At 40.0% G+C, this 23,068-nt stretch overlaps 1 protein-coding gene across 4 annotated transcripts in view; it reads right to left on the reverse strand.

Annotated features, from left to right (window-relative positions):
* STAU2 (staufen double-stranded RNA binding protein 2) overlaps positions 1-23,068 on the reverse strand; it is a 176,096-nt gene that overhangs the window by 152,043 nt on the left and 985 nt on the right. For 3 of the 4 annotated variants that reach the window (XM_015617024.3, XM_033512297.1, XM_033512296.1), the window contains exons 2-3: positions 4,188-4,395; positions 3,020-3,150 (exon numbers count right to left, since the gene is read on the reverse strand). In XM_015617024.3, coding sequence (XP_015472510.1) covers positions 3,020-3,150; positions 4,188-4,386 — 330 coding nt within the window. In that variant the 5' untranslated portion in view covers positions 4,387-4,395. Of the gene's footprint in view, positions 1-3,019; positions 3,151-4,187; positions 4,396-5,463; positions 6,051-23,068 lie in introns of those variants that run through there. The other variant, XM_015617023.3, reaches the window with a different exon arrangement.

Consider the following 23,068-nt stretch of genomic DNA (forward strand, 5'->3'; position numbering starts at 1 on the left):
TGAAAATATGATTAATAATGGCTACTTATCTACCTATAACTCTCTATTCTTAGAGCAATAAATAGGAACTCAGGATGATAAAGGGCTTGCTCAGTAAACTTCTGCCAGTCAGAGCACCTTCTCACTTAACACATCTGCAAAAAAATCTGCTAAAACCCACACATAGAAGTAGGTTTACTCCTTTATTAAAAGAATGAACCTGACTAAATCCAAACTCTGGAGCAGACAATGGAACATTCAAGTCCTGGAATACCAGGGTAACAGTTCCACTACTGACTGAGAGACATTTCTCACCTGAGGAAATTTCTATTTCTTATACCCAACATAATCTACCTGATGTCCAGAGAGCGGAAATGCAAAGGCCATGATGCTTGTGCTTGTTTTTACTCTGCTGTGCTCATAAGGCCATTCTCTCTAAGCTCTGGCAGGTCTTTACTCCTCACTTCTTCTGTGTAAAACCTTCTCACCTCCTTCCCAGCTTTTGAAGTTTTACATCCCTTACTCCTTTCCCTCTTTTCTATACCACCCTCCATTTTCTTTTGCCACTGTTCCTTTTATATTTGTGTCCTGAAATGACACTGACATAGAAGGACAGAAATATTTGATCAATCTGACTAACATAGTCCAAAATGTCATTTATGCAAACAAAGGCTTTCTGTTTTTTCTTATGATGAAGAATCTGCCTAGAGGGCAGACTCCTAGAAACCCTAGCTGCGCTGTTAGGAAGAGCCACTTCTCTCCCAACTGTATTGTTTCTAGTTTTCCATTTCACCCCTATTGTCTAAACTTATTTTCCAGAGACAACTAGAAAAAAAGGGTATAAAAATTAATTAGCAGTTGTGGTCACAGACAGCTATCTTGCAGAGCATGACTGAAAATTGAGAAAGCCACCAGTGGTCAGGAAGAGAGTATGTGTAGGAACAAAGCAATGTGAGAAGCTTCTTGAATGGCAAAGAACAACAGCAGCACTACATCCTTCAGGTCATGCTCCCCAGGAGAGATTCAGGTCTGTTTCACATATTCTGTCAAGTATATCATCATATTACTAGCAAGACATGATACTAAACTGCTAAGAGAGTCATAATAAATTATATTTCTTTCTTCGCTTTTCATAGGTCAAAACCTGCATAATCTTATTAATAGCACCCTTGTTCTTCATCCATTTCTCTTTTTTTTTGTTTCACTACACAGATCAAAGTTAGATGTAATATCCTTCTGAGTCTATAGAGCACATAACTGTATTTTTTTTACCACTGTGTGCACTACTAAAGAATGAGGTAAATTGAAAAACTGAAAACTTAAGAAATTCATTGAAAATCTGCCTTCCAGAAGTGCAGGTAATGGAGATTTAGGTAACTTCACTGATATCAGTTCCTTTAAAAGTAATAACAAATATATCACAGAATCAATAAAGTTGGAAAAGACCTCTAAGATTATCAAGTCCAAACTTTGACCAAACACTACCTCATTACACAAATCGTAGCAATAAGAGCCATGTCCAGTAGTTTCTTGAAAACTTCCAGGGATGCCTATTCCATCCCCTCCTTGGGCAGTCTATTGCAATGCTTAACCACCCTCTCAGAACAAGTTTTCACTATGTCCAAACTGAACCTCCCCTGGTATTGTTTATGTTCTCTTATCCTGTTGCAAATTGCTTGGGAAAAGGGCCCCTCCTTCCATATGCAACCTATTTCTTATCCTACTAAAATTTTAAGTATAATATAAATGTCATGTAACTCAAATCTCCTTACTGCTGAGAAACAAAAACAGCCAAAACCACACCATACCCAAAAGCAATTTTTTTTTTTTTTCCACAGAAATGGAAGAAAAGGTAACACAATAAACACAATAGCGAAAAGTTACAGAAAGCCCAACCAATTTAATATGCTGCAACCTAAAACCAACCAGCAGTGTACCCTGTGGTGCCAAACACCTCCAGGAAGAGGAAGAACACTTCAATTTCCATTTGCGATGAGGGATGCTAAAAGCAGCTCTGCACCTGCTGACATCATTTCCACCACTGAAAGGCCTTCAGCAACAGCAGCTGAACACAAGTGATTTGCATGGGTTCTGCACTAGCTGGCAACACAGTGTGCAACACAGAAACAAGGGGCAAGGGCAGAGGCAGCCCACGAGGAGCTGAAACTGTTACTAATCTACACCCTGGCGCCTGCTGCCTCATGTGGTACAGCCACTCCAGAAATTCTAAGTACAGATCAGCTACTAACTATGCCAGCATCTCACTCAGACTTTTTCAGGATTTTTTTTCCTCCCCCAGTTTGCTCCTAACTAGGGAGGAAATCCAAAATTATCTCAAAAAAAATTACCATGAGGATATTCCTCTGTATTCCCCATCATCTGAAACCATCCTAATTTTTATTTATTAATTTGGACATCTAAACTGATACATGAACTGGCCAGAATTAGCTGTCGATTCACTAGAAAATTCTATGCAATAATCACATTAGGAGTTTTAGTATAATTCTACATTGTAAAGTTGCACAATGATAAAGTTTGTGCCCTAGAATGCAAGATTCAAAGATAGACTATCAACTTCATGAACAAAAAATTGCATCAACAAGCGCTTTAAAAAACGTCACTAATTTGTCATCACCTGCATTACCATGAAAAAAATGCAGAGGTAGTTATCAGAAGCATGCTGACTGCAGAGAAAGATTCATGCAGCCTAAAAAGCAAATGCTCCAGAAAGATTAGGAAAGGGTGGTGATACCCTGAAAAGATGTTCATGTGGTCTATATAAAGACCAGCAAATACAAATTCAAAGATGAGAGACAAAGTAAAGTACAAAATGATCTACAGGGTTTCTGTAACAGAAATACAGGCATACTTTCCATAAGTGTGTTAAAAAAAATAAAAAAAGCAGCAAAATAAATAAAGAACATGAAGAAAGCCCTTACACTAGAAATGTAGCTGGGTTTGACAAGCACATTGGTCCAAACCACGGTATTATCTGTTCAGCATGTAAGGTATGGCTCATCATCTGGAACTGTGACCTTACCTTGGCATGAGCAGGCCCTCTTTCATTCAGAAGCTTATACTGGGGTTGAATTCTATTGAAACGGGCTAACTCATTTACCAGACACATTGGAGTTTTCTCTTTGGGGTTTGCCATGTTATCTTGGAGAGGAGCTGTAAATAAAGAGTCTGTAAAGTTTTTGTGGAGAAATGTACTCTTCACAACTTCACAAAGCTTTGCAAAAGCAGCATGCTTAAAAAAGAAAATACTTTGGCTAAAACACAACTTTTGCATATATGCTAAATACAAAGTTTAAATACCATTTATATAGTAATCACATGATAACACATAGTTCACAATAACAATTTTGATTACATGCAATTAAAAAAGCCCCCAAAACTATTTCTTTCCAAAATGTCTCTATGAAAAATGACAGTGCAGGAGAGCATATGCATATTCTATATTTTCTGTACCACCAAAGTTAACTGTCAGGAGTATACTGGTTCCTGGAATTGACTATTCCTTCAGAATGGGTTTTCCACACTTTGAAGCAGAAGTGGGTAACATAAAAGTTATGAGACAAATACAATAGATGAAACCCTGCAGTTCCCACTTATTTCTGCCAGCTTCTTCCCAGTGTTTTAGACTTTTCTCACAATAATGAAGTCACTCTCAGAACGCTCCCATAGAACACCTCCCCCTTTAAGGATTTAGTTCTGCTTTTTTTAGACTGTTTCATTTTCTGTGGGTTTTTGCAATTTATTTGCATTTATTCCTAACACACAGACATTGTAATTTCTTGCTTAAATTGTTAGGACAACACTTCTGCATTTTATACCCAGTTCAGCATAGGAGCTACAGCATTTGTTAGGCTACAAAAGAAACACCAAATACTGCCAAGCAGTCAGAAGACATTCTGTTCTAGGGAAGAGAAATAAACTTGGAGACCTTCCTGCCCCACTAAAACTTCTCTATAAAAGATACACTGAGAATTTGACAAAGTAGACATGTTCTTTTCTGACCTTTTATATAATTGATCAAAACTTCACTGCAAATCTGAACTCAATAAAGAAATTAGACTTAGTAAACAGTTTATTTAGCCAGAACATTTATCTTCGTGGGTTTTCTCCTTTATTTTAATCTTCTTTAAGACCTAATTACCTTTTTAAATTAACAGGTCATCAATTTGAACAGCACTGAACCAACTTACCTGGTGAGTTGTTCAAAGATGTGGGATCCACAAGGCTGGCAGTAGGACTGCTACAGCTGGCAGCCGATTCTGAAATGGATCCATTCATTGAGGATGGCAGACTCAGGGTATTTGTAGCTGTAACTGGCAGGGGTAGCACCACAGGGGCCATGGTGGGTCCAGATAGGTTTGCTGTAGTCTGCATTTTAACTTGTGCCATTGCCTGTCACTGCAATAAACACATTATTATCAGCAGAGCACTTTGCATTTTGAATGTCCAATGACTACAGTGGTATTAGCAACACTTCTTTTTTGCTCCTGGATCTGGGTCACAAAATTGTCCACAAAAGTCATGCCTCTGCAAACATTACTTCCAAATGGATGCACAGAGAAACAGAGCTCAGAGCCAAAGAACATCACTGGAGAGGAACCCTCATACCCTGGCTCCAGGTTCTGTTTTTCAGTGGTGGGGTCACCCTGCCTGAAATATGGCAGGAAGAATTACTATTCTAGAATTAAATTCTACACAAATTATTCTGCAGATGAGATAAGAACTTGCCAGTATCTTCAAGAGAGGATGAGTTTGCAACCAACTGCCATAGCGAACTTGCAAGTCTGTGCTATTGTTTTTCCAGTAAAATGCACCTGAAGTATTAAATAAGGCCACAAAAAAAAAAATCCCTGCTTTTTTTGGCCTGTTATCAAACTAGAAAAGAGAGGGGAAAAAAGGAAGAAAATACAAACAAACAAGCAAAAAAAAAAAAACAAACAAAAACTCCAAAGACACAAGTTCTTAAAGAAAACCCACTGCTTATTCAGTCAACAGGTGGAGTACTTCAATCCTTGCATAAATTACTGGCAGAGGTACGAGGATTTCCCAAACTAGCCTTTAACCCAATGGCAGGAACTTTTACCTGGAATATGCCAGGTAATAATTATCTCTTTTAATCTGCCCAAATTAGTTTTTTTATTGCCAATACTTGTTCTCAGGCTAGGTCTACATGCATAAACAAACCAGGGTCAGGGCACCACTCCATACTACTCATTGAGAGTATGCTCCTTGGCAAAATTTGGCTACTGGCTGAAAACTCCTGCTGCTGTAAAAACCACAGAGGAGCAGATATGGGGCCTGCAGGCATCCCAGGTAATCCACTCAATTAAGAGAGAAACTAGTCATTGTCAGTCGTCTGGGAAAAAGGTTTGGGCTTCTCCTGTTCCATAAGGAGCAGGATGATGTATTTTACTCAGCAGCATTGATACAGACTGTGTTATTTAGGGTTCATATACATGAGCTGACCTGTACCAAACAGACAACCTGTGAGAGCCAACAAGCAGCCTGGGCAACTTGGACCTCTCCCAGCAGCAGCTCTGGTCCTGCTGGCCACGGGAAAGCAGGGGTTCAGCTCTCATCCATCACAGGTAGCACCCATTACCACTAAGCCCTTTGCTCCTTCTGCTGGGGCAATTCTCTCTCCCTGTCAAAAAAAGCCCCAAAAACCCATTCAACACCTGAAAAACTTTCAAACAAAGGGCTTATTGAAATGAATAACCTATATAAAAATATGTGATTACCATCAGTATTTTTGCCACCCCACCTCCAACCCATTAAAAATACCCAAGTATCTTTACTCAGAGGGACAGTATTGTTGGATTAAGATCCCAAACCACTCATTACACCTTAGAGTACAAGTACTTTAACACAGTTGCACTAGTATAATGAAAATAATAAATCCTATTACTGTGACTCTGTGCTTTGGAGAAGAGATTCAGACTGGAATGCCATTTTTATTACAGAGGAAAGACAGAGATAATTGATTTAAGTCTCTGGAAAGGCAAAAGTAGAAAAAAATTAAAAACTGAGATGCATTCACCTGTCCTCTTCATAAGTATCTTTGGCAAAATACTAATAGTGACAGATTTAAAATATGCATATGTGGTTAGCTGAGATCTGTTCAAATACCTCATGTCTTAAAAAAAAAAAAAGTGCTAAAATCATATTGTAATATACTGCCATGCAATACAGCAGTATTGTAAGAAAGGCCTAACTTAAAGAATGAGAAGGTGTAGAACTATAGAAGTCTTTGGTATACAACATGTCTGCTTCTGATTTTAAACACATTAATATAAATAGGAATTAATTGAAGACGTTTCTTAATTGTAAACAGTAAAGTCAATGATGGCAGAATCAGGCCATGCATCTTAAACATATTTGAAATGAAACCAACATAACATGAAATATCATCACAATAATTGAAGCTTAAGAAACTCACGGTATTTACAGCATTTTAGTCTACAAATGTGAGTATAAGAAAGGCACCACTCATATGGTACTGCATTAAATACTGCTGAATATATGGTCTTGAGCCCTGCCAGTTGTCAGTTTCCAGTATTTTAAAAATTTATTCTTCGTGAAAGCAGAACTTACTAAGAGCCAAATAAAATATTATGTTCTACAGTATTGATGTTCTAAAGGGAGAAATCATGGGATAGGCCCTTTCCTATTAAGGATTAAAACAAGAAAAAATAGTTTAAGGATAGTATCAAGGAACTGCAAAAATGAACAAGATAAGGTTTAGGGAAAAAAAGACACTAAAAGTAAAGTACGTAGAAAATTCAATTCTGAAATTAGAATTTATGAGTGCTGGGTTTGTCTGGTTTATTTGTTTATATTTTTGTATCTAAAGCTGCAGAACTCCTACAAGAAACTAACTCTTCTGTACATTAATCTGTATAAGCAAAGATTCCCAGAAAGTAATATTATCATAGGGACTAACTCTTAAGCAGATGAGATATGGAGATAATAAATTTGTAATCAGTTCTAAAAATCTACCAGGAGAGAGAGAGCAGAAATAATACAGTTGATATGATGGCATGTCATTTTCACATTACCAAGCAGCCAATCTTCAATGTCATGACAAAAGGTGACAAAAACTCTATGTTCCATCTTTTCTTCACATTTTTTACATATATACACCTGTGTTGTACAGTTTTATACACAGTGAAACAAAAACATTTTGGGGCCTTCCAGCCACAAGCACAAACATAATAAAATACTATGCTACATAAAATGTAGGACCTGGGGGAGAGAGATTCCACTAAGCTGGTCAGAGATGAAATGCAGTTATATAATAAAAATATTTTTACATTCTCTATGCAGATATTTGTGAAAAATCTGACATATACAAAAGAGATGGTTCACTTAGGATACTAAGATTACAATTAGAAAAGTCCACACACCCCATTTCAGGAGGCTACCCAACTCCTATCTAGGAAATTCCTACATCCAAGTGTCTCCAGAGAGGCTCCCCTTCAAGTTCATCAGTGGTTACAGACACACCTCTCACAGAGAGCTGGACTGCACAGCTGGGCCTCCCAGCTTTGTGCCTTTACTCAGCTGCCACGCCAAGATACAAAAGAAATTGTATTTCCTAATGTTTTAATCACACACATCTATGCAACCAGTCTGCAAATCACAGTGCTGCTGTTTTTGCAAGGCTACACTGCAGGGCTTACGGTGTGTTATGAGATGCTGCAATGTTTCTCCTCATAGTCTCACCCACACAGATACAGTAGAAATGCAATAGCAAACACATAAAGGGAGGCAGATGTACTAGAATTGCATTTTACTTCGCTTCCCCTTTTGAGCATTTAGTACATAGGCAGCAACGCAGGTTTCATTAAACAATTGGTATTGACTTTCTTATTAAATTATGTACAAGCTGTGAATTTTCCTGACAAACTAAAAATGACCAAACCAAACCAAACTCACACAAAAACAACAAAACAAAACTATTCACATTTTAAAGTGGAAATATTGCTGTAAAATAGTCCATTAATTTTTTTAATATACCAGGCAACACAACGTTGTTGTGAGTTGACCACAAAAACTGTTCTATCGCTCACCACCTCAGCTGGACAGGGAGACAAAATATAATGAAAGACTTGCGGGTCTAGACAAGTGCATGAAAAGATCACTCACCAGTTACTGTCACATGCAGAACAAGCTCAGCTTGGGGAGATTAAATTAATTTATTGTCAAGCAAACCAGAGTGGGAAAAGAAGAAATAAAACCTAAATCTTAAGAACACCTTCCTCCCACCCATGCTTTCTTCTCAGGTCTAACTTCACTCCTGAACTCTCCACCACCCAGAGGGATGGCGAACCAGGGTTACAGTCAGTTCATCACATGTTGTCTCTGCCACTCCATCCTGCTAAAGGAAAGACTCCTCATACTCTTCCCTGCTCCAGCATTGGGTCCCTCCCACTGGGCAACATCCTCCACAAATTCCTTCAAAACGAGTCCTTCACACAAGCTGGAGTTCCAGTGTGGATCCATTCCACAGGGTGGCATCCTTTAGGTACAGAATGCTCCAGTAAGGGCCTCCCACAGGGTCACAAGTCATGCCAGCAAATCTGCTCCAGCATGAACTCCTCTCTCTCTCCATGGGCCACACATCCTGTGGGTCTCCTCCACAGGCTGCAAGTGGATCTCTGCTCCACCACGGATCTCCATGGGCTGCAGAGGCACTGCTGTTTCACCATGGGCAGCACCACGGGCAGCAGAGGGGTCTCTGCTCTGGCACCGGGAGAACCTCCGCCCCCTCCTTCTGCACTGACCTTGGTGTCTGCAGGGCTGTTTCTCTCCCATATTCTCACTCTTCTCCTCTCTCACTGCACTTTCTGTTAGGCAGCAACTCTTCCTGTTGCCTAAATTTGTTATCCCAGAGATGCTACCACCAACACTGATGGGCTCAGCCTTGGCTGGCAGCAGATTCATCTCGGAGCCAGACAGAATTGGCTCCATCGGACACAAGTGAAACTTCTGGCAACTTCTCATGGAAGCCACCACTGTAACCCCCTGTTACCAAAATCTGGCCATGCAAACCCACTACAAATATTTAGTTACATTTATAGATGCAGAATAATTTTTAAAATTGTGAATAGACTTGTATCATGCTAAAAGAAAAACACTTTTTCTGATTATTATTACTTTTGTATTCTTCTGGAATCACTTTATAGCCTTAGATCTTATGACACAGAATATGAACTAAATGGTGATACTCTTAGATAATGTGACAGTTAACTGAATAAATAAAGATTAAGTAGATAAAATACCACAATAGGCAGAAAGCATGGACAATGAGTTTTTAAACCAGATTTGTACAATGTGGGAAAACTGAAAAAGCAGTATTAGAAAGACAAGTTGTATGCACAATCAACAGAGAAACTAATTACCTAAACAGTCAAAATAGAAGGCTGGATTTCATCTATGCAGAAAGTGAAAATGCACATATGCAGTAGAGTCACCACACTTCCACACAGCACTGTCATACAACCCAGAGTACCAGTTTAATCTGTGTGCAAGTATGTAATGGTGGTACATACTGCATACTGGTGAAGGACTTTACAAATGGAACAACTGAGGGCCAGCCACTGCTGAGCGAGAAAAATTACTTGACATATGTTTTATATAACCAAGGGTTCTGCTTATACCTTCTAATCAGTGTCCATTTTTCACAATAGTATTATTGTTGGTCCCAGATCCTTTTCTGCAGAACTGCTACCCAGCAAGTTCTAGCCTGTGCTCTTTGTGAATCTGAATGTTTCCTAGCTAATGAGACTTTGTTCTTGTCTTCCTTGAATTTTCTTATTAAAAAACCTCAACAAAACAGAAAAAAAAGGGAAAAGACAATAATTTATTTTTTCCAAGATCACATCAAATTTTAATTTTAATTCTAAAATGTTTGCAAGTCTTCTCTAGTTGTTTTATAGCATCTACAAATTTAATAATTGTACTGTTTCATCCACATCATTAATGAATATATTGAAAGGTACAGGAACAGCAATCCAATAGACTGGGAGCAGTGTCTAAGCAGCCAGCAAGCATCTCAAGGGTTTTTTTCAGACCAACACCCATTTTGGCTAGAAGCTTGCTAATGTGATTCTTCTGTGAAAGTCCCAAGTCACAGAACTCTAATACTTAACAGCTTCCTAATTAAGAAGGATGTAGTTTTAGTTTTAAAATTCCATTAAATGGTCTGTTCTTCTTTCATTCTTCTGGTATTAATTCATTCGCTCAGTTACACAAAAGCATACAAAACTGCCTAAAGATAAAACATATTTCTGGTGTGCCATTTTTCACATTTACAGCAAATATTTATACATTTGTGGACATTATTATAAAAACTACTAATGAAGTTCTAAGTCTTATGTAATTTCTTTTTATTGTGTTATATCTAGCAGCTTATTTGGGGTTGACAAAAAACACACAGTTCTGCATTACCTTCAGAGCACCTTAATTAGAACTTTTGATTTCTAAAGCCAAGTAACAAGATGGCCACACAGCAGCAGTTTAGCAAGAGTATGACTTAAAGCAACAATCAACAGATGGTTATGCAGACTTATTAGCAAAATTTATTTTATTTATACATTTTAAATAGCAAAAATTAAAATATTAGGCTATAAATTGCACAGGGTTTCTCTGTTTTTTAAAACATATATATTTTTTCTCTGTTACTGCTGGTCCCCCTTGTTTGTTCTTCCCATTTGCTCCTCCATCAATTTCATGCCTTTTTGCCTTATGAGGAGTGTTTTGCCAACAGCCAAACTGATCTAATGATTTGCTGCCATAGCAAGGCAGAATCCCATGCCTTCTCTTACCTGCAGCAAAAAACCATCACTTTCTGTCCATCTCACTGAACGAGTTCACATGGCCGGTAAGGAGAAAGATCAGAGGAGCATCTGGTCTGTACAAGGAGGGCCACAAACTCCTGACCTGGAGTGGGTGCAAGGAATTAGCCCTTTCAACTCCTGCTAATCAGCTTAGCTTTGCTGTCAAGCCATACACTGAAGTTCATCTCCTTCACACTGCTCCTCACAAAGCCTGTGATCTCATCCCTAATGATTACATCTTCAGAAACCTGTGGCCTGGTTTCTTTTTTTTTTTTACAGTGCCTTACCATAAAGAATCTTAGTTTCAATGGATATGTGAACATAGCTACCAGCTAATTAACAGCTAAGTAATACATGACAGCAAGTGATGCCTTAAAAGCATTGTACTTTGCAGAAGTATAAGATGGGTGAGGGAGAAATCACTAACTCCTTTATTTTCACTGCTTTGGTAAGATATTTTACAAGCAAAGGAAGTGACACAGAATATTAGGGGCTAAAAGTCAAAATTTAAGGAGCTGCAAGGTTTACAAAAGTTACCCCTCTTGCTCAGTGTTAAACCCTGTCCCTGAAGACTAAATACTACAGTTTCTTACAATGTATTTCCTCTGTGCTTGGACTGGAGCAGAAAAGGGTTGTAGATAAAGCCCCAGGAAGGCAAAGAAGGGCCAAGCAGCTGCAGTGAACACCGGGTCACAACATCAAATCCCATCACACTTTCAGGTATTATCACCCATGGAGGACTATCCTTTGCCAACTCTCATGTACAATCAGTAAGAACCTTCCTGAGGAAAGGAAGGTAGGTATTTTTGGAAGGAAAAAAATCAAGTAGGAAATAGACTACAAATCTGCAGTCATATTTTTCAACCACTTCTTCAAACTGCTGTTTGAATTCAACCTCCCTTTTGAATTACTACACAGAACAGGCACATTAAAACGACATAAAACGACTTAAAACTCAGAAAACTGTGGTAGAAACTGCTTCATCTTGCACAAATCTTTAGTCATGAAACCATATCTGTTCCCTAACTTCCAACACAATGTTGATCCAATTTGGTACAAAAAGCATGCAAGTCTCTAAATCAATGACCACATTACCATTATCACAGAATCACGTGTGGGAGTACATATTATTTATATCGGTCACTGATTCAATCCTTCAATACTCACAATCCTAACAACTCAGTTTAAAATTGTTTCATGTAAATTTGAAAAGTAAAAAAACAAATCAGACAAATAAGGCAGTTAATTATGGAATCAAAGACTAAACCTAAAGATTTTCTCAATCAACAAAACAGCCAAACATGGGGACTTTTGCTGCCGTTTAATTATGATGTGTTAGCAACAGGGCAAGAACAGAAGACTTACTCTGCAATCAAAACTGGATATATACAACTTGAAATACATAGAATATGTCACAGAGTAATATAATAAGCAAACATCTAGGATGTAAAAAATTGCTTAAACCACTACAGCAAAAATCAACTTATATATTTTATATTAGTTAACTAATTAGTTAACTAATATGAAAAACTGGTGATCAACAATGACATCTACGTGCACAGTACCTCTCACACCAGCACAGGCACCCATATCATATGGCACTGCTGTACAGTGAGATATGAGGACTCAAACAAGGATGAAAGACATCTATAATTCAGATTTACAAGTATAAGCAACGTGTCAAAATTGTCACTGGAGTCAAAGTAAATACAGCATGGGATTACCGTGGTTTACCAGAATGTATTGAGTTTGCATGGGGAAGCTTTGGCAGCAGAGGATTACAAGGGTGGCTCCTGTGACAACCTGCCAGAAGCTTCCTCTTGTGTCCAGCAGAGCCAATCCCTGGCAGCTCCAAAGATGGATGTGCTGCTGGTCAAGGCTGGGTCAATTAGAAACAGTGGTAACACCTCCAACATACTGAAGATGAAGAATCAAAAAAAGATCCTTGCACAGTTGTAACTGCAGGCAGAGAAGAGCAGGGTGGGAATATGTGAGAGGAACAACTCTGCAGACACCAAGGTCAGTGCAGAAGGAGGGGGAGGAGTGCTCCAGGCACCAGAGCTGGGATTCCTCTGCAGCCCATGGGGATGGCCAAGGTGAAGCAGCTCTGCCCCTACAGCCCATGAAGGTCCATGGAGATGTAAGAGATCTGCCTGCAGCCTGTGGAGGAACCCCACACTGGAGTAGGTGGATACCTGAAAGATGTCTGTGAGCCCATGGGAGACCTGTGGGGAGAGGGGCCCTGCTCCTATAGTGGAGCAGCCTGTCCCTGAAGGACTGCACTGCATGGAAGAGTGACCCACACTGCAGCAGTTTGGGGATGGACTCATGTTGGAGAAGCTTATGGAGAACTCTGTCCTGTGGAAGGGCCCCACAGTGCAGCAAGGGACAGACTCCTCTCCCTCAGCAGCAGGAGAAAAAGCAAGTGATGAACTGACACTAACTCCCACTCTGTCTCCCTCTGCTGCTGGGGAGAGTGCAGGGCTGGGAAAGAGTGAGGAGTAGGAAGAAGGTGTTTTTAAGGTTTTATTTCACTTCTTATTATCCTGATCTGATCTTGTTAGTAATAAATTCAATTAATATCTCACATATGAGCCTGTTTTGCCCATGATGGTATTTGGTGAGTGACCTCTCCTGCTCCTCAACTTATGAACTTTTCATTGTATTTCCTTTCCCCTGTCCAGTTGTGGAGGACAGTGAGAGAGTGGCTTTGGTGAGTGCCTGGTATTCGGCCAGGGTCAACCCACTACAGTCTTTTAAAGACCCAATACACAATGCCAGGCAAGATGCCCTGAGATACCACATTTGGATACCTGCCTATTCCCTCAGCTGTTGCTCCAGGAAGCAGACATTCTCTCTGAAGACTCATGCCTCATCTGGCACTGCTAGTGGCAGGCAGTTCAGAGAAATCCTAACATGAAGAGGCAATGAAATGGTAATAATGTGTGTGTTTAAAGAAATGTATTACACCAGTTGTCAGTACAGCCAGCAGACCCAGGGAGTTATTCAAGGTGATCAAGAAGTAGGCTTCTAATTTAGGATTAGCTAACCACACAGCTAAGTGGCAGCTGAGAAGCAGAGAGGGTAACTTAGTGTCTCAAACTGCACAAGATGCCAAAATGCAGGCAACTGAATCTTACCCGAAGTCTACTGCCAAACTTGTCTTCAACAAGTGATCACGGATGTTACTAAAACTAAAAGACACAATTACCGAAGTAAATAAGCTCTCTTGCAGAGACGTGTCTTTTTGTAAGGAATGATGGAAAATGCAAGGGTTAGGGCACTGACTGCAATAGTGCACATTTGCATGAGCAAGGGTCTAAAAAACTTGTAACAAGAGAAACTTAACAGAAAGTGGAGCATACTGACAGGCAGGAATGCAACTCTTCCCTTGCTCCCCTGGCAACAGCGAGGCTGACAGGAAAAAGCTGAGAAAAGAGCAACTCAGGCCACAGTGCATCTTACTGTATACAGCAGAACTAATGACCCCAGACTGTACATGTGGCTAATTTTCTTTTCTAACAGAGAGATCAGTCAGGTCCTGTGTATACCACTCAAAGACTCAGTAGAGATCTCATAGACAGACATGAAACAGAGATCCTAGGTAGAGAAACTTTACTAATATTCATCTAGAAAAATTACAGGAAAAAGGATTGCTATTCTGTATTAAAATGGTAAGGGATATCAATCAGATTATCAAGCTGGAGATTTCAATGCGATTAGAAAACTGAAAGATAAAGAAAGCAAATCTGCTGCATCAGAAACTGAGACAGTTTGGCATCTCAAAGCATTTCAACCTGTTTATAACCCAAAGCCCAAGGGGGGAAAATCAGTCTGGTTTATATAAATGTTTGCTATGTTATGATAATCTCATCAGAAGTCTCTCTCAATTTATTGCTCCTGTCCACAAAACAGAGAAGATGGTATAAAAGCCATGGAAATTTCCAACAGCCAGTACAAGCTAACCCAGTTCTCACAGTGCCACAATTTTTAAGCTCAGAAAAGACTCTGAACCATCCAGACAGAATATTGGTTGAGACACAGTCATCATCTTGACCCAGCCACGATACCCTGAATTACTACAGGGAAGAAAATGTGAAACTCCCTCATGAAATAGCAAGGTGAACACCAGAGACTTCTTTGTTGGAGGCCTACCTCCTCCAAAACTCATCATGGTTTGAGGTAGATCCCAAAAACTAGCTCACAGGCAGCTATAATGCCTTACAGATGAGAGGCAGGACACACACACTGCCAAACACTAGAGGTAATATCCTTTTTGTACTTGTTTACTGCACCTGAGAGCAAGCACTAACCCAAAGCACAAGAGCTGGCTGTCCACTACTGTAACTCATCAGCTCTCTCCCTTACCATGACTATGAACTACTTATGACTTCTTGAAAACTGGAAACTTGTATCTGGCCCCAGACACTCTGAGATACACAGCCATATCTGTAACACTTTTAAAAAGATTAACTGGTCATTATGCCATCTTACTCCACATACAGGTAACTCATATTCATCTAATGTTAAACAAAAATTAGTGAGTCAGCTTTCCTGAAGAAGAGTAGCTGAATAAATGGGAAGCCTAAGCCACTAGTTTAACAATCAATCATCAGCTTAAAAGTGGAGAAGGGGACTAAGTAAATGAAAAAAACATGACTCAAACTTGACACACTAAGGCTACAGACTTGTTTACACCTAAAATATAATTGGCTCCTTACTTGTGATACTGGAGTCTAATCTGAGGTGCTTGCAAGAATTTAGTTTCTGATTTAATTTTTATTTTGAAAATTCTCTCCTATATATTTCTAAAAGCTGATTTTTTTTTTCCCCCCAATTTCTGCTAACAAGTAATAGTTACATTCCTAAAGTCTCCAGTGAGCTTTGACTGATTTTAAATTACAACATACTCTTACTCAAAGTAAAACATCCCTCCAACTGTTATTTTGTTCTGAAGCATGCAACAATTACTTCTTGACTTCAATCCCAAACTAAAAATTGCATTTTATTAGTGGAATTCAGAAAATCATCTGTTTTCCTTGACTGCCTGTGACAAACTACTTCTCATATAATTTAAAGTAGTGAATTTGGTGAAGTGGCAGAAACATGCCTTATTCTTTGAAATGACCAGCCCTCCTCATACTGTAGTTAGCTGGCTATAATTAACAGCTACCAGACCCTCAGAGAAGGAAATTTCAGTAGACAAAGTAACAGGTGTTATACTCTATTGTTAGAAGTAGATAAAATTCTGGTTTAGGTGCCTTTTTTTGTTCTCCGTGAGTGTATTTAAACAAAAACACTGTATTTGACAGCTAAAGTGATGAATGCCCATGCTGAAGTCTCATACAGCTTCCAAGAAGTTGCAGCTCCCAGAAACAGCTGGGGTCAAACTGCCACCTTCTGTTCATGAAACATTCTTGGAGTTCCCCCTTCTCTCAACTCTTCCATAGACAGTTTATGAATTGCTTGGCTCTAAGATAATGTTGACATACAGTTCGTACAGAGGCTAGCTCCCTGCTCACTAGGGGACAGGACTGGGCCTCTGCTAACAGGCAAAGAGTACCTGTGAGATCAGGGGTTCTGCACTGATTTGACAGATCCTCCTTCCTATTTTAAGTGCAGCTCTCCTTAGTCAATTAATAAAGGTAAAATAATTTCTGAGTATTCAATCGGGCCTACCAAGTGCTCTGACTGAATATAAGCACAAAATCTCAGTTTTCAACTGAATAAAATTAAGTTTAAAGATGCCGTGTTTTGGGGAAAGGTAATGATCAATGCCAAACCTTAGCTGAACATTAAAAACCTGCCACAAATTCAGCTGTGGCACAGAGACTACACACAACTAGCAGGATGGTAAAATGTTATTTCTGGAGTTGAATCAGCAAGGAGGATACTAAAGTAACAATGAACAACAGAAAGGAAGAGTGCTGGTAAAAAGACATTTGTTTCAAATTGAGCACACTGAGGGCACAGAACCAGCATAACAAAACCAGGCTTTTTCCTCCAACTTATGTACTACTGTTTAGGAACACTAAGTGGGATACATCATAAAATAGCAAATAAGAGACCTTCATCTGTACAGCTGATTCAGAATAACTTGTTTTCCCAGACCAAAGGAAGTTATAAGCATAACTACTGCAGAAAAAATAATGTAAACAAACTGAATTAAAATTTGGAACTGTCTCAAGTATTTTTACGCAGATAAAGTCAGAAATAAAACAAAGGATAAGTCTGGCTTAAAGAGCAAGCTGATGCACTGGTGACACAAAATGATTTCATATACTAGGAAAGAGTACCTGGAATTGAACAAAAGCGAAAAAGAAGTTTGCATTTATTAGGAATGGCAATGCTGTATCATAGGCTCACAACCACCTAGAGGACGGACGGATGGATCATGCTGAGCTGCCCTTCAAAGGAATGTCTTTCTTACCACTTACTGTACTTTCAGGGCTCCAGGGCCATTAGACTCAGCAGGGTAAAGTTAGCTTTTGTGACTCTGGAACCACCCTAAAGTAGCGTAAAAGAACAAATTTGCTTTTGAACTTGCAGGGAGCTAACTCTTCTGTTCACTACTAAGACTCCTGCTCTTTACCTTCCAAATCAAAATCAAACCAAAAAAGAGTACTTCAAAAGGGAAACAGGACCCCATTTTCTAGGATCTCCAATATTAGGCTACAAACATGTGCCTAACAGTCTAACCCCCTGTAAAAATGGATGTTCCTTGTTAAAGGGTTGTGCTCTTAGCCAAAGGGTCATCCAAAGGCTGTCTAGGTTGCAATGACACATAGCAGAAGCTTAGGTAGAAGTGCTGACCCAGAGCCATGAAGCAATCCAGCACAACAGCAAAGACACCACATTCAAAAACCGGAGCAGGCCCTGGAAATAGAACTGCCTCAGCTAACCCTGTTCACCTGCAGTGCCCTGTCCTGTCCTATCCTGGGGATATATCAGGTATATTTGTCTGACAGTACCTATGTCTCCCATGCTCCTGTCAGCTATGAGATACCTGAGAAAAGGTAAACAGTATCAGTATTTGCAATAACAGTAAATAAAATCACTTCTTTTTGGTGTTAATGTCAAAATTCCTAGTGAGAACAGGATTGGTTTAAAAACCTTGGAAATATTCAAATTACTACTGTGTCCAAGAAAAGAAACAATTTCAAATCCAGGATGGGGAAGTTGACATTTACATGTCATTTAAAATACTTTAAATACATTTAATAACTGAAGTTTCGCCAGCTACAGCAGTCACTTGCTCTCATGCCTACTGTAATCTGTGAGTGTTACAAAGTATCGAGGGGCTCTGACTGCATTGAGGAGAACCAGAAAGGGAGATGAAGTTTTACAGGTAGCTTAATGGCACCCTGGAAAGAGAAAAGGCCTCCAAAGCCTTCTCCTCTGGTCAATTGCCACCGACAGTAATTGGTGGAATGGCCATTTTCAGAAGAACCTTGTAATGTAATAGCAGAAGAATTTAATTAAATATTAAATTCTTCTCGTGGGACTTGTCAAATACTTATGGTTGCCTGAAAGTCTAGATCCAGAATGTCCTCATGAATGGCAGCTCCATAAAGTCTGTGGAAAATTGATCCAGTCCTGGCATCTTCAGGCAGTTTTCACTTCCTTAAGGCTCTAAGTAATAAAAATTGGCCAGTTGAAAAGGGGTGAAGAAAAGACAATGTGGGCCACTCTCCCTTCTGAAGAGGACAAGCCCCATACCTAACCCAGTAGATTCAGCTAAGAGGGAATGTTAAGAGATGCCTCTGCAAAAAGAGGGAGAGCTTTAACTGACTCCTGATCCAGGACAAACTTCTCATTCCCTTACACAAAGATGAGGCAGCCTTAGCTGCCATGCAGAAGCTGGACATTCATTTAATATAAGACTAGTAAGTGTCTTGCACTGAATTCTCAGAGGGTCAGAAGGGTTTTCAAGAAAATCCCTCTGGAGCCATTCATTACAATTCCTAGGCCCTAAACAGGTACAAAAGGAATGTCTCTTGGGTATATACTCCTAACCAAAATACCTCCTTGAATGGACATTGTCACTAGAGATGAAACACTACTCAAAGCAGGCAGGCTCAAATACTATCAGAGACACCAGCCTGAAACAAAAAGCAGAGAAAATATTTTCCATGGTCTGGAACGAAAAAAGCAACATCATATCCAGGACTAAAGAAGGATCAGCAGAAGGGGAAAAAAGTCAAAGAAACAAACAAACAGTTAACATGAAAGTTTAGATTGTTTCTTGTTCTTACCTTGTCTAACAAAGCCAAAGCTACTACCAAGTATTATTTCATTATTATTTTGTTTGTATCAGAGCAACTGGGTGTGCTTCTAAGTGACCCAACATTGCCCTCTACCACACCTACATTTCCACCTTGGGAACAACTTTATCTTGATTTCATCCTTCAAAATGTATCAGTTGCATGGATGTGGCATCTGGGTGACATGGAAAAAGTTTTCTATCACTTGCAGACAGTTACTTATCCAGACAATTCCAGCTACTGATATCAATCTGCACATTTAGTATACTGGTATTTCCTTATATCAATGTAATAATGCTTTTTTTAAACTGGGATTGTTGTAGGAGAAACTGGGAACCCCAAATACCTAACAGGAGCAAAAAATAAGAAACTAAGACTAGCAAAAGCAATAAAAAGTAGGTTATTCATCTCTTGATCCAACAGGTGACCATTTTCATTGTTTTCAAGAAAATCTGGTGTTCTACACTCAAAAACACTTCCTTTAGCCTGGAGGCAAAACAGCCTCCTCAAAGCTGGCAGGCAGCAAAACTGGAAGTTGGACCACTGTGATTCTTCGGAAGTTTTCAGAAGATAAGACTGTAAACATATCCATCAAGTGAGCATGTGCTACTATGGTAAAAACTTTAGTAAGCTAGCCTCTCCCGGCATCTAAGGACAGGAGGTTAATCCATGCTTGATATAACAATTAGCCACTGGTTATAATCAGGAACCTCCCCAAACACCAACGGGGATCTGAGCTCAAAGCCTGAGTTCCTAAAAAGTGCCCCCTCCCATCATTTTAATGTTGACTGAATTAGAAGATTATGGGGATACAGAAGCACGGTGGAGTCACAATATTAGTCATTAAATATGAAAAACAGTGCTATTTACCAGAAAAAAATTAAATTTCATAACTTGATTTTATTTGGTTAAATAGAAATAAATTTGTAACATTCTTGTGATGCACTGTATAGATGTATAGTTGACTAAAGCAAATGCAAAGATAGAGTATGGCACACTTCATTATGGGGAAACACTCCAAAAACTACCAGTTTAACATAAAACACCCACAAAACTAAACCCAAACCACAAAACACTTACTCTTGAGATGAAGTATGAACAAACTTTAGTATTTACAGACATAGATGTTACTTTAGTGTTACACTACCAGAGATGGTTTTTCAAAATTAATTTCTACATTAGGAGTTCTGACAAGCAATTTTTTTATTCTAAATATTTTCCAGAACAATGCCTGAGAAGACATCTCACAGATGAGTTCTTACTGAACTCTTGATCTTTTAATGCAAATACACTCTGGATAATGGCGATTGTGACTCAGTGCTGACAATGAGCAGAACCTCTAAATGCAGGGCCCTTGATTTTAATATATATATTAATTATATATGTGTGTTAACTACACTACACACAGCTTCAATTTTCTCTCTTCACAGAGTTTGTCATGCACTCCCCCACCAGTTCCATTCCCTCTCGTTTACTGTCCTTTCCTTCCTGAGCAAAACTGCCAGCCCAATTCCCTGACTTGCCTCCACAGGACCCCTGCCTTGTGCTCTTTATGCCCCTCAACCAAATGGAACCCCATGTCTTTCTTTCTCCTTTTCAGAGAAGAGAGAACTCAAGAACTATTGCAAAAAATACAGGCTATGTGTGATCCAAAGATTAGAAATGCAAAATAATAGGTTCTGGCAAAAGAAAGGCCTCTTTTCCTATTTGTTAGATTTTGCTGTTGGTGATAGAAAATAAATGTAAGCAGTGGAAGGAAAAGTGGAGCTCTGGTGGCTCATTAACAGAAGTTATGTTGTTTCAGTTATCCTGAAAAAATGCAGTCTTAGGTCCTTCCCCACCACACCTGCATGAGGAAATAGATACTTTGCACTCCGATCAGAAGAAATCTGTGCCCATATCTATCAAATATATGCCAAAAAAAATGGCAGCAAACCCCACTAAAACTCTTCCTTTATAAGGCCAGCTCTCCAATGGAATAATACCATAAGAAGATGTATTTTGGGGTGAAGGACTGGATATAATTGATGGGAGTTTTTAAGAGTTTTCAAGGAGTAACAAATCAATAGCTATGTATTTCGGGTAGGTCAAAACAAACTGTCTAGATAGAGCATGACAGGTGCATCTTTCCTAATGGCTAGAGACCCAGTCTTGGAATCGGAGGATCTGCTTCACTATGGCTTGTTGCCTAACCTTCCCAAGGTCATTTGTCACAACACTTTACAATTAAAACACATAGTATCCTGTTCACTTCCCACACCCACACCAATGTAAACCAGAGTTAGAGTTTACAAAGCTGTGGAGGAATATCAAACCTTTGCCCCTGAAGAATAGGCTGGTGGTGTTAAATGCTTATTTATACTTGGTCCAGTCATTAAAACACCTCTGATCAGGCTCTTCTGCAAGTAAAATTAAAACATTTTCTTACAATCTACTATCTTAAATCAGAATCTAAGATTAGTCAACTTTATTATTATTTTTATGTAATTCTTGGGGAACAAGGTAGGTTGAGCTGGCAAAAAGAAACATAAAGACTTTGGCTCCAGGCTGAACAACCTGAGCAGAACCCAAGCTGAACAACATGGCTGAAAAGTTGTCTGCAAAGAAAACAAAATCTGAGCTGCCCCTTCCCCTCAAAAACTACAAACTAGCAGGCAGCCTCAATCCTGTCCCTAGCTGGCAGCCATAGGAATCATTGCAAAGACTGGCAGGACCAGAAATCTCTATGTCTCTCTCTGAGTTTTTCTAGGTCAAAGCTAAGGTTCAGCAGCTGGAAATCAGTACTGGAAATCTTACACTGCTGCTGACTTTCTAGAAAAAAAAGATTTCATTCAGAAATCTGTCAGCCTGGCACTGTTTATGTAAGCAGCAATGTCACAACAAAGCTTATACAGAACCTCCTTGTACTTGGCAAATGGCTTATATGCATTAGTATTACTTCACTAGTGTAGACTGCTAACCTGGAATTACCACACAACCAAGGAAGACCTTACTCCTATGCAGCTCGATGCCACTGGTGATACAGCAACATATGCTCCCTGACAGAAGCACAATTCAACCACCCTGAGCTATGGCAGAGCAAACAGCCTTCCTTGTGCCTTGCAACACTGCAGTTACTCATACACATCCCTCACTACTGTTCAAGACAGTATTGCATGCTAAGAGAGGGCAATAACAACAGCAGCAGCACTTTATCTACTCTTGCACAGCACAAACTCTTTTTTAGCACCATGGTAGCTGCACAGGGAGCATTCCAAACATGGCTTGAGAAGTTCACGTCTTAGTATTCACGGGAACAGCTTGCTGGCGTAAGGCAACACCAGCCAGATACACTGCAGGGACATTTTTTGCTTGGGTATCACTGACTTGTCAGGTGGGACCCTGAGCACTACAAGGCAAACAGCTTTGCTGCAGGATTCACCCTCACAGCTAAGCCCAAGCAGCCCACACTTCCCCAGCAAGGAATGGCTGTGACTTCCAGGCCTGGCTGCAATCAAGATGAACTTTTTCCCACCAGACACCTGAACGCTAGGAAGATGCCACCCAGGCCATGAGAAGCCTGGACTAGGCAACTTTACAGCAGTGATTCTCTGGGTCCCACCTCAACGACGGCCCCCAAACCCTCGTGCTGGGCGAAGGCCGGTAAACGGCTCCGCTGCCCATCGCTGGAGGAGATGCCGACATCCATTTTGGGAGTGGGAGAGCCCAACACTGATGGCAAAGTTTGAGGCCCTGTCCGAAGTTCGGGGGCAGCGCAAGACGGGCACAGAGAGGGCTGACTAACACGTACAAACACAGGCGGCTGAGCTGTGAGGTCCGCGCCGCTGGCCGGGCGAGCAGTGCCGGGCGCCCCTCGCCCCGCCGGTGGCGAAGCGGCCCCTGTGCGCCCCCGAGGCCGCGCACCGCGGCAGGGCCGGGCGGGACAGAGGACGAGGAGCAAGTTCGGGTCGCACAGAACTCCTTCCC

This window comes from Parus major, chromosome 2 (assembly GCF_001522545.3).
Source record: "Parus major isolate Abel chromosome 2, Parus_major1.1, whole genome shotgun sequence".
NCBI lineage: Eukaryota > Metazoa > Chordata > Aves > Passeriformes > Paridae > Parus > Parus major.